A 13,486-nucleotide genomic window follows, 5' to 3' on the forward strand; every position below is an offset into this window, starting at 1 on the left:
AAATGAAAGTATAATTCTACTTTTTTTCATTTACATGACCTCATTATGAATAGTGTTAAAACTACTTTGAATTATTTTTTGGTTGTTAGTAATCTTGAGAAAAATCATTCCATCCATTGAACTGAAACTTATATATAAAAATATACACATAACACAAGAAACAGTAAATACATAATTGCAAGTGACAGTTAGAGATACAAGTAGTTATAATGCTTTACTTTGTTCCGTAACACAATATTTTGTGCTGAAGAAATTTTTTCTGTAAGCTAAACTAAATAAAAATAAAGTTGATGTTACTAACACATGTTTCAAAGAATACCACACAAAAGTCTCTATACCTACGTTCTTCCAGTGTCGTGACAGCGACTTCCGCTCCAAACTGGCTCTCCCCAAGGGAATTTTCGCACTTCACGCGAAAAAAATAACGATTCTTCGGCTTTAATCCACGAATTACCACAGTTGTCTCCGTCCCAGGAACTGTCAAAGGCCCCCCGGTGCTTTGGCCTGAAAAAAGCAAACAAAATGCCACGTGAAGCTGAAAGAAGTTTGGACATCTCGTAATGGCCTTGAGGAGCTTGCCGGCTTTATTTTGGTAACACTAGATTTCAAGTTGGTAAACGAAGTAACATCAGCCCAGACTGGGATAAAGGCTTATTTGTAGCTTTAACAATTGCAACAACTGAAAAGAGTAACTACTAGCTTTGGTCTTTCGGTGTTTTATTCATTTTCAACCAACTATAAGCCGCAGAAAATAAGTACAGTAGAAATTTCCGGGAATAAAAAATCAATTAATCGTTATGAACGTAAGTGCTTTGCGTTTAAGAATTTTGTAAGCTAATATATTAATTCAGAAGTCAAACAATTATTCTGCGTGTTATTGTGTCTTAACTAATATATTAGTTAACTGATATTACAATGAGCTCGACTAAAGGTTATCTACTTTTCTGAACTTTGCATATTCTGTTAAGGACAATGAATTTTTCTTAGTTCTTGACATTTTTAGGATGCTCACTGTTATAACGTATTATTCCTACATATCAATTATGATTAAAAACCATTTATTTCAATAATAAATATATGTACTGCTTTTCAGAAGTTTCAAAATCTAGAATTTCTGTTTAAGAAATTTATGAAATATTTTAATTTATGTGCATTATTCAAGGCGGCTAAATTCCTCATGCGTACTGCAAAATGTGCTGATACTTCCTTCTTTATTTAAAATAATTTCATTCATTAAATTAAGATTTAGAAAGATAATAAAACAGCTAATGCAATCAATTAAGTAAAATATCATACTAGAAATATCGTTAAATTGTGATCTTAAGTTGTGCATTTCAATCAATAGACCCTTAACTATTCCCAATAAGAAATCCAATCCTTACTTCCCAGTAAGAAAATGATTGTATACCTACTACTATTAAAATTATGACCGTAAAAGTTTAGTATTTTTCAATATTTACATTAGCCTTTTATATTACAACAAAATAAACAAAATCAGATGCAACCACCTTATAATACATTGGAATTAGTTATTCTCGTATTTACCTACCACTAAATTTTAAGACCTAAGATAGTAAGTAATAATCATTTCCCATGAATAAACGAAATAATAGATATTATTTGTACATAAAAATTTACTATTCTGGATCAAAAACATACCTCCAATTTGTCTCCACATGACTGTATACTGCGTAATTGGTGAATTTCCATCGAATGGTTTGCTCCATGATAAGCGAACACTTCTACTGGATACATCATGGACTTCTGTGCTCTGAGGAGCATCTGGTATATCTGAGAAGAAAACCATACTACAAGAAGTCAAAAACGTTTTATACTAATTTTCATGCTTGATGTAGAAATTAGTATGCTTTAAAGGCGTAATATATATATGAATCAAAACTAGAAAATTCTATAAAAATAATTTAAAGGAATAATTTATTCTGAAATAATAAAAGTTTTTTTCCAAAGAAAAGAAGAATTAAACTATTTGTGTTGCTAGTTAGTGTTCTACAAGGATTTAAAATGTCTATCTTTCAGTGTTACTTGTTCACGTTAGTTTTATAAATAAACTGAAAAACCATCATTCTGTAACTATGCTTACTAACCATAACACGAACAATCTTCATTAGAATGATCCATTGTAAAATCATTTTTTAATATTTTTGTAATATTTATATACTCGTGTCTAAAAAATTCCGTTACTGGCTTTTATTTCCGTAACCGTTTGTCATAGATATAAACTTCCAGTTGTAAAAGTTCTTTATATGACAGTTTAGATGATTTAAATTGAATAAATCAATTTTGTTCAAAATACAAAACCTAATATTTTGCAGGCTGTCCTGGACTCTGCAGTCATATTTAATGAAAATTTATCCTAATTAAAACACACTACTTTTGACTTCACGTCGCCCAGACGAGAAAGTGGTTAGTGGCTCTCACTGGCTGTAAAGAAGGGTCCGGATTCGAATCCTGGAGATGGTATGATGTAAATTGTTGATCATTCATAGGTGGCCTAATCAGATGTCTCCCTAATAAAGTGGCCGCTTCTAGCCTAAAAAGTGACCAATGCCTAGTGCCCACCAGTAGCGGAAGGGAGGGCTTTTTGAATTCCATATTCCCCAAAAATAGATATAAATGTTTAATTTTAAAATGTTCTTATTTTTATGGAATTTACAGTTAAAGAAAATCGAATTTATCGTTCCCTCAGAAGATCGGTTTAAAAGTAAATTAGGATAAATCGAGGTTGCTTTTATTTCCATTTAAAGTCATTTAATGATTTACCTTTGTGATTCACTAATATGTAACATTCTTTAATTTATAATTTTATTACAATTAGTAACTCAAAATTATTTTCATGCAAGTAACTGAAAGATCTTCAAACTAGGGTTAGTAATACATGCATTAATTTTATTACATTAGGAACAAAATATAATAGTCATTATGAAAATACCCTAGACGAGAAAGAAGCATTCTGCAATTTTAATTAATGGAAATAATGATAAGAGTTGTCAATGTGCCAGTGATGAAGCCCATGATTGTTTTCTAGAGCACGAATTTGGCTTCGAAAAATATTTCGCCAAAGAAATAGAGTGAATTGTTTATAAATTTAACTGTAAAAGATAATTTCTTATAGTAATTTGAAGTGGTTGTGTGGTATTACTATTCCTATTAATAACGCATAGTAGATGAAAGGTACAGCAATAATCAGCATTGCAAAATTATTATATTTCACATACAATGTAATCAAACTGCATGAGAAACTACAAGGCAACATTCAACGCTATTACCTAATTACTAGTATCTGGCACGTAAAACTGTTTTAAATGCTTGAAAAAGATCTGAAGAAATTGGCAGCTTGTAGGATTGCTCTTGATGAAAGAGTCCTAAGAATTATGATAAACAAGTAAGCGACAAAAATGTTCTTGTGTATTATACCCTTGCACATCCCCACTCTAGTATCAGAGAAGTAAGCGAAACACCTGGGATATCAAAATCCTGAGTATGGCAAATATTACATGACAATAAATCACATTTATGCCGCCCAAGAGTTTAATCCGGAGACGAAGTCCGTTGATTCGATTTTTTAAATTTTATTCTGAATACGTTAAATGATAATCATCATTTAGAAGGAAACTTTTTGGATGGATGACTGCCACTTAGCTAGAGCTAGAGCTGTAAGTGGAAACTTACATTCTGAGTCTTGCAAAATGCACCCTTATACTTTGCAACAAACATCATGTATACTGGAATATAAATGTTTAGTGTGTGTTATAGAACAACACGCTGACTGGACTATTTAATTTTATGGTACTTCTGAAGTCGAGAAGAACAAAGATATTTTAAACAGACCATTTTGTGTGATTACTTGGAAAATAATGTTTCCCAGCAAGATTCGTTCATTGTCTAGTTTCACAATGAAAATGCCCCAGCACATAAATTCTCAGAGCCTTGCAGTATTCTTAGAACTATATGTATAACTAATATTATTATGCATAGTGGTCTAGTTAATAATTAACGGGTTTAAAATCTCTAGCTTAATATCACGCGGGTATTTTGAAAACAGAATTTCTGAAGGAGAATTAGTAAGTCACGCAGAACTGTTCAATAATACGTAACATCAACTATAACATAGTTGGTGATACAGCCATGAGTGTGCATGTAACAACAACTATCTTATAGGAATTTAAAGAATACTTTACTTTACGGACAGAAATATGCGTAGCAACTTAACATATCGAAAAAAAAAAAAAAAAAAAAAAAAACACCTATTGCAAACTTTGTCTCAGAATTTCTTACTGCGCTTTAACTGTTTTTTAAAGATGCATAAATCTGTTCTCAATATGTATTGTTTCTCGCGTACAGTTTCGTAATGGACTGAATGAATAAAAAATCGATGAAAACTTGATGAAATTTATTTTCCCGAAACATTTAATAGTTCTGGAACTTTTAACACAAAACGACACGCACAGCTCTATCTTTAAATTATTTTTACCTACTTACACAGCACAGTCAGTAGTTCCCGCTTCCATCCATCAAGAATATTGAAAACAAGACAATGTAAAGATAAAGTTCACACGATGATCGCTCAATAGTCTGAACTAAACTAAAACCTGATGTCATCTCTGGCCTGATATAGATTTTCTTCGGCCAAGAAATATCCAGTACTTTCGATTTTTTTCTAGGCAGGCATACACACTTTTAGTTATATAGGGCCGGATACATTGCAGTTACACATGAGTCGGACCAGTTACAGTTGAACAGGTATTAGACCAAAATTACTCTAAAAGGTAGCCAAGTTTGGCAACTTTTGTGATTTCTTTCCAAATTTGACGTCAAAAATTAGTCGCGAAAACGTAACCAAACTGTTCAATAAACTTATCCCTGTAACTCCATTTTTTAAAAATACTTTGCATTCTCATTGCTTTCATATTACATATACAAGAGATACCAGACTTTACATATAATTTCACTAAAATTACATGTATACGAAATTTGTAACACACGTTCCGAGCAGTATAATTCCTGGACAGAAAGCGATACTTAATACTATGAAAAATCAATAACTGAATGCGATATACAAATGCAGACATTTAGAAATTTATATCTATCATTTAGAAATTTATATTTATGTATATCGCATTCATTTATAAGTATATCGCATTCAGTGCTAAGATTATAGCATCATAATCTTAGCACTATGTAAGAACAGTCGTCCAGAGTGGTTGTATTTTAGGGGAAAGTAATTTCTGTTAAATAGGAATTCATAACCACAACTTGTCACCTACGGTGAATCAATGATACATAAGTTGATGTCACCTACATTGATGTTCTGTGGCTTACGTATCATATATTTTACATCACCAAGATGACTCGCTTTCGTGTAAAATTATGCATCACTTCAAACCGTGCCTGGAGATCTTGACTGAAAGCGCATCTGGGAGGTGACCAAACAACAGATCATTTGAGCAACAGGGAAGAGAGGTGCCCGGACCTGGCCAGCTCAAGGCCACCTTACTCTAGAATTGATCCAGAGAGGCATAACCCTCCGGTCGACCGGGGGAACAATTTTTGTTTCATTCAGTCTGGATACCAGAACGCAAAGTCAATGGTGGACGTCAACGCATGCATCGAAAAATCGTAGAACATAGTTGGACATCAACCTTTCCCCAGTATTGACAAGGGGAGCAAACACCCGAAAAACAACCTTCGGTACAAACCATGTAACATCTCCAGGACACAGCGGTAGACAAACAGTGTCTTATGGTCCTTGCCAAGCCTAAATCTACCAAAGAATAAACGATCGTTCTATTCAGGGTGAATACTGTTAACTTTACCACAGAAATCGAGTCCGGCTATGTACTGGCCCTAACCAGAACGCCGGGATTGCTCCTAGTCCGTCGCTGGGGATGAAGATGGTGAGACAGGGAAAAGTCAAGAACGAAAAGCATCTGGTATGGAGAATAGCTAGTACTCTTGTGGACAGCACTGCGAGACGTCAGTGTCATGTCACCCTCTTCCAAGTAGTCTTTTATGAACTCTTTGTTAATCCATGGGTCTGTTTCACACGATATTGAATTTTCAAGTTATTTAAGATCGGATTAACTGACCCGTATTTCTCTTCAATTCGGACCGCATCCGGGTATGGATTTCCAGAGAGAACGTCCACGTTTTCGTATGACGAATTTTTTCGATAACAGATAGTGATAACGTAGTTGTGGAGTGACTGTATCCATCTGGATATTGGCCTTCGGAATTATTGAAATTTAAGAGCCAAAGCAATGATGCGGAAGAAGTATTTTCTACCGTAATGGTAGAAATGTTCTACAGCTTTAACTACGACAAGAAATAATTTCTTTGTGGCACAGTAATTCCTCTCCGGCTAAGATAGACACTTGCTCCAATATGCTAAGACATGTTCTTGACTACATGTTTCTTGGGATAAAGCAACACTGATAGTCTCATTGCTCGAATCCGTGTCAAGAATAAATAGTTTGCCGAACTGAGGATACGTCAGGATTGTCGCAGAAGTTAAAGTCTCTTTCAGTTTGTCAAATGCATTCTCACATTCTTTGGTCCTCGAGAACTTTTTATTTACACTCTGTCAGCTTGTGAAGGATCTTGGGATGGAAGAAATGCCCTTCACAAATCTCCTATAGTAGGTGCAAAGCCCCAGAAAACTTTTCAGTTGAGGGACATTTTCGGGACGTCTCCAGTAGTTCACTGCTGACACATTTTCTGGATCCGTACACACACCTTTGGAAGAGATGGTATGTCCAAGGTAAGTCATTTCCTGTCTCAATAACTTATATTTGCAGGTCTTCATATTTAATTGAACTAATTTTTAGACTGGCTTCCTTCAACTTTAGACTAGGCTTTTAAAGCACCTTCTAATATTTTCCAGATGTTCTTTAAAAGTTTTCCCGACTATGATGATGTCATCCAGTTATATCGGACAAGCTTAGTAGTAAAAGCCTCTCATCACGGTGTCCTTGAAAGACATTATAATGTTGCTGTCACACCGCATAATTCAAAAGGCATGCATCACTTTGAATTGACAAAGTCCTCAACCGGCAGTAACTATCACCTTTCTCCGTAATCAGAACAAATCTCTACCTGCTAGTGTCCACTCTATAAATCATGCTCGAAAATTACTTCTAGAAAGAGTCTCCGCAATGTTGTCAGGTCTAGGAAGAGGGTATCTGACGTTCTTCGCGAAGCCGTTAAATCTGCGATAATCAGCGTAAAATCTAGCTGTACCTATCAAGTCAAGCGGTAAAGTCGTTGAACACTGGTAGTTCGGTCCGGGAATCGAATCCCGGGGAACGCTGGCTGCATGGCGTGTTCGTCGTTTTCACCAAGCATAATGTTTATATGACATTAAAACGTCCTCCACGAAAGCATCCCTTCCCTGAGGCAGATAGCCCTTGAGTGCTTTGCCATAATTACATAAACCAAACTAAATACGAATCCTGAGTTATCAAATAAAGGTATTTCGAAGTAAAAAAAAAATTACGTAACTTCGTGAATTCTTGTCTTACGGGAGACGCATTTTTTGTATTTTAAGAATTTTAGTGAATGAAACATTTTTCGAAATTTTTCATTTTTCATTCATGTTTCTAATAAAAGGAACGTATAAAAAGGTAAATTTTGTAATTTTTACCAACTGTTAAAATATATATATTTGCATTATTTTCTAGATTCATTAGATTTTTTGAGGCAGAAGACACCCAAATTGTGAAATGCTCTTGCCGAGACACGAACACTGGATCTGTCGAATACTCGTCGAGTATGCTTCCAATTACACCAGGAATGCATGTGGAGAGGAGAAAGGAAATACCTTATAATTTAAGAAATTTTTTTAATTGAAAGTATATAAGTCTACGACTAATGGCTGCGAAATTAAAATTCGGACAAAAAATTTTGTGAGCACCGTGTGTAATAACAGAAATACTAAATTTTAAAATTTTGTAATGGGTCATATTTGTTAACCCATTTTGAAAATTTTCTTTAATATTGACAATAATTTAACAATATTTTTTGCAGAAGTGGCTTTCTTCTAATCTGAAGTTAATTTGACGTTTATAAAATGGGAAGATAAATGTGGACAAGGGTTAAAGCGATAAATGACATTCCTCAGACCAATAGAAAGGAAAATGCTAAAAGCATGTTGACAAAAAGTACGTGTTGATATAACATTTCAGTTTCTTAAAACTTAAACTACCACCGTGAAAATGTTGTACAGTTTTGAAACGTTTAAAGTTTAGTTACCTGCATAAGAACTTTAGTCCCACTGCAGGATCATTAAGGAGATAAATGATAAGAATTAAAGCGTAATGTTGGATAATTCCTCCGTTTTACTTTTGCTTGTTCAGCTACTTTAGCTTCTCCGGATCCTAATTATACCTGTGGGACAGTTTAAGAAGATTTTTTTCCCGTAATGGTATTGGAATTTTTTAGATCAAGAAATTGAAAGAGCTTTTTTTAATACTTCTTATTCCAGTTTTATATTGTTTATCTCTTAAGAGCTTAAAAGTTATCGGATTATTTTTGGTTTATTATACATTATTTATATATTCCATTAATATTTATTAAATCTTTATCTTAAGCAACTTTTCTTTTTTTCATCTCATATAAGTATGCACATAAATGATTATTTATGGCGTCGCATTTTCCCGAGCCCAGATACGCCGAAACATAATGTAGCTCTTTCGTAAACTTCCAAGTGCTTCCATACTTTTCTGGCACTCTACTTTACACAGATCCTTCTTCATTCTTATTCATGAATAAATATAACTGTTTCCAAACAAATAGGAAAACGTTAAAAGAATGCGTTATCTTAAGAAAACTGAATCCATTTCAGAACTTACTCTCTTTTCTTATTCTGCTATCGTGTACTAATGCAGTATAAAAAGATAGAAGTTTTTAATTTAAATTATTTAGATATTTTAAATAAGCTAAATATTGCCATAAAGTAACACTTTAAAAGAAGAAAAAACATCATAGTAAGCATGTTAAAATGTACACTACGCAGTAAAAAGAGGGGGAGGACTGTTCTATATCTCCCGTTCTACTGCGGCGATTGACGAAATTCAAATTGCATTTTTTATGTCTCGAAAGCGCGACTTAGGATATGTATTAGATTTATATATAGCTTTGTTCTAATATAGGCATTTTGAGACAAAATCGGACTTTTTCTGATAATGCCGATTGTGTTCCATATTTCGATTCTACAACTCAAATTACGCCAAACTGCTAAGTTTTGTAAAAATCGTCCCAATAGTTTAGAAAAAAAAATAGTTCTCAAAAGTTTAGCTCTTCAATGTTAATTGAGTTTAGTATACTATATGTATTAATATCTCTTTTTTTTATTAAACTTATTCTATTCTTCCTTTCACATTCCGAAATTTAGGTTCATTCCAAATAAAATTTGCTCATTTTTTTATGATTTATTTTAAGAATTTGTATTTTAAAATAATTTTTATATATTTTTGGAAAAAAATTCTGAATTATAACTTGTAAAAGTTTTGCCATCATCGTAAAGTAGATGTATTTCTATGCCTACCTGCAAAAAATTGGGATTTTTCATTCAAACATTCCTAAGATATACGTGAATTTGTATTTCGGCGCGTTTGAAATTTGGCGTATTTATTAGAAGCGATAATAACGAAAATGTGGTTTCGGCACTTTGTTAAAATTACTTGAAAGTCGAAACGATGTTACTTTTTTCCTCTCATGCCAATGTAAAAAGGTAGGAACGTTGTGACTTTTTTCCCTCTCCTGCACAATGGAAGGGAAAGATACATACTTTGCCATATATTAAGAAGTTAACCAAATGAATTATTCTTGGCGTAAACTGAAAACATTGCGTCAAGATAAGCTTTTAAATTTAAAATTTAGCAATAATTTGAGTCATAGAATTGAAATGTGAAAAAAAAATTGGCGTGTTAATTTCAGAAAATGTCCGATTTTGTGTCAAAATACCTAAGTTTAAGCAATGCTATATATAAATCTAATATATATAAATTTGAATACGTTTCTAAAAAATTGAAAATAATTAAAGGTATTCTGTCCATGTGTACTTGTACTCCCATGATCACCATATAGAGTTGGTTGTTTGAGACTACGTATTTCGTATAAAGGCACAACATATTTCAAAAAATCGCCTCACTCTCAGTCATATATGGAAACCACATGGACAGTGAACAACAACTGTAATATAAATCGCTTTCGAAATTGAATTGATCAATTTGGGTCAGTGGTATTTTGATACTTTGGTAGGTATAATGGCGTTTAGCCGATGAACATTAATCCTGTTCTTGCCAGTTCTTAATAGAATCCCAAACTGGGCTTGATCTGTGTAGAAGTCTGCAAAGAAAATTTCTCCACCTGAGGTAAATATGAAGGGAGAAGATGCAGAAACACTTTGTTTCTGGACTGAACAAGTAAGCGACATGGATGAATCAGGAGATGGGGGAGGAGCTTGTCAACTACTTCTGGAAATGCAATGTGTGTTATTGTATAAAAGTGTAAGGTTTGTTCTAAGTTTTTAACAGTTATTTTTTGTTAAAGCTACTTGACTGTCCTTGCAATTTCCTACCAGCATGTGTTTTTAGAATCGCAGTTTATGCAAATTAGTAAGAGTAGTATTTAAGCCGAAGTTCCATTGACTTCGAGAGAGTTAAAGGGATATGCTAACTGCCATTGTAATTGCTATATTTCTAATCTACTACAATGGCTTTTATGGAAGACTACAGCACGAATGGTGCATGAGTGAGTTCCAAAATTTTGGATTTATATTTTCGTATTCAGGATTACCCGAAAGGGACAAACATAGAGCGGTACAGACTGCTTGGTCATACATCTCTTACTAAAGTGATGACCTATGACTTCGAGAGAGAGCCCCAGAGTTTCTGACTAGCGCGCGTTCGCTTTTTGGTTACGTCTCTCTCTAAGCTGTACTACGCTCGGCCCTTGATAGCTTGTTAGCTTATATTTATTCGCCAACTACTTAGACTTTTGATAACTTCGGCTATATCTTTTTTGTTAAGCATTGGCTAAGTTTTATTTCTTATTATTTTAAGTTCAAGCCGAAGTGGAGGCATTGCTGTAGGCTCGAAGGTATATACAATACTAGCTGTTACCCGGCATGTGCTGTAATGCTACTTAAAGGAAAGAAAGTGATACTACGTTTTAATTCTGTTAATTGAAATGCTTTTGGATATGCAATATTTTTTTTTCCCATCTGGTGCGGGCAGTTTCACTTTTCTACCTACATAGTAACATTCCTGGTGCTTCATTCTTAAATTTGAGGGCTCTGCAATACATTATAATTTATCCATCTTTCCAATGACCACACTTGGATGAAGCCTGTAATCATAATTAGCATCGTAATGAAATGCATCAAGATTTAAATCAGCGTGCAGTGTTCGTCTAGATCGAGCAGTGCGTATTCGAATATTTTCCAATCTTGCTTCCCGTTGCTCGTTTGTTTCATACGAACAGGCTTGAGCAGAACTTTTCTTGAACGTTTTCTAGTTTTGCTTCTCGTTGCCAGTTTATTTCTGAAGCTCATGCTGCCCTTTTATTTATCGTGCTTAAGATGCAATTTGAGCAACTGATTTTCACTCTAGTGGCATAATTGATTTCACAGCTAAAGTAACACTTTGTGACGGCTATTACAAATTCACTTTCAAAAGCAAAGAAAATGCGTGTGATGCAATAACACGCATGTTGATGCGTGCGTGTTTTTGTGTGAAAAATTTAATATTTTACGCACTACTGAACGAAAACACACTTTGAAATATTTTAATTTGGACAGTGCAGCACATTTCTCTTAAACAGCCGAGTTTTTTATTAAATTCGAAACGAATTACGTGCGTTTTCCTGAGTGGCAGCACATTTTTTTTATATCGCCGAGTATTCTGACTAAATTTGAAACATATATATCGGAGTGGCAATGCAAATTTTTCAGGTCGCTGAGATTTTAATCAGTAGTAATTAAATTCACAAAGAATAATGTACATTGTATTTTGTATGGGAAAAAAGTGGACGTCGACTAGAAAATTGTAGAAAGCTTGACGATAGCTATAGTAGTGACTTAATGTATCGCGAACAAACAAACAAACTCGCAAACATACAATCTTCTTTATATATATAGATATACACTATGTCCACTCAAAATGATCGTAAAAATAAGGTACCGGTGTTGATGCCAGAAAGGTGATACTCAGGGTAATAAATTTAATGAAAGAAGTTCGTTAGCCGAAATGAACTTTCAGATAGGTGCCTTGCACGCTCATTGGCTGGAATCACCTGGCTTTCTTCTTTCGCTTTAAGTTCGCCAGTGGAAACAAAGAAAGGAAAGCTTTCCATTTTTGCTTTTGTTGTCAATAGTGAGCACACTGAATGCTCAGTGATCCCGTGTATGAATCTGGGAAAATCCAGTGTTTATTCTTTAGACTCCCGTATTTTACTCTCTGGACTCTCTTTGCCCTTCCAGGCAATTTTAGCCCCATCCCCTTCAGCTTAGCTTTCAGCCATTGAAATGAAATTACAAGCCTTTAATTTCTGACATGCATTAAAATTATAACTGTAAATTTTACATCGAAAATAATCAAAATTTGTAAGCCTGTAAGCCTAAAATATTCCTTGCAGGTTATATAAAACATTTTGTCTGTGATTAATATCTTCACAATCAGTCTTCTGAAAATAGTGACTGAAGCATTTTTCTATAGCTGAAAATATGGAGAAAAAATCAGGTAATCTAGTAATACTAAAATGTTTCTCTTCATAGTTTAAAATCTAGAGAAAAGGAATTCCATACCTTACATGAAATATTGCAAAATATTAAATCACTGCTCGAAACACATTGATAGATATTCATGTGTTTAGCCCAACGATGATAATACCTTTATCTGAGTTAAGATAACACGCGAAATAACCGTTGTTGGAGATGTTGAGGCAGAAAGAATCAGCGTAATATTTATAAACTAGAAAGGACTAATTTCGAAGGTTAAATAAAAACTGTTCTTCAGCTACAGAAGTACAAATGACGAAAGAGAAGCCTGTGCTTAGGCAATAGCAATGACAGGAAGGAAGCCAAGCTGTCGGCACCAGGATTATACAGGATTCCTTGCCAGTTTGGTTTAACTTAGATTTGTCCAACTAACAGAGCCTTTCTCATTTATAAAACTCTTTCAGTTCTAGTTAATGATATCAATTCCAATTCATCTTTACACTCACCTTTTAAGGAAATTATTGTTTGATTTCCTTTCCCTTATTATTATCGCCTGAGCACAAGCTTCTGTTTTTCCATTTGCATTTCAACAGTTGATGAAGAAGGTTCTATATTTAAACCTTGAAACTAGTCATGAAAATTTACGAATATTATGCTGATTCTTTTCGTCTTATAGCTCCGAATAATATCCTTACTTGTGAAACACATAGTCAGTATTCAGGCTGATTTTTATTAATACGCATTACCAAA

General features: G+C 33.9%; 1 protein-coding gene across 1 annotated transcript in view; it reads right to left on the reverse strand.

The window, feature by feature from the left end:
* The window catches only part of LOC118182361 (cell adhesion molecule Dscam1-like), a 993,488-nt gene that overhangs the window by 309,289 nt on the left and 670,713 nt on the right, over positions 1-13,486 (reverse strand). The window contains exons 14-15 of the mRNA XM_085806697.1: positions 1,660-1,791; positions 343-504 (exon numbers count right to left, since the gene is read on the reverse strand). Coding sequence (XP_085662823.1) covers positions 343-504; positions 1,660-1,791 — 294 coding nt within the window. The remainder of the gene's footprint in view (positions 1-342; positions 505-1,659; positions 1,792-13,486) is intronic.

This window comes from Stegodyphus dumicola, chromosome 12, assembly GCF_044657685.1.
Source record: "Stegodyphus dumicola isolate Sdum_Otavi_A_Nest chromosome 12, ASM4465768v1".
Taxonomy (NCBI): Eukaryota; Metazoa; Arthropoda; class Arachnida; order Araneae; family Eresidae; genus Stegodyphus; species Stegodyphus dumicola.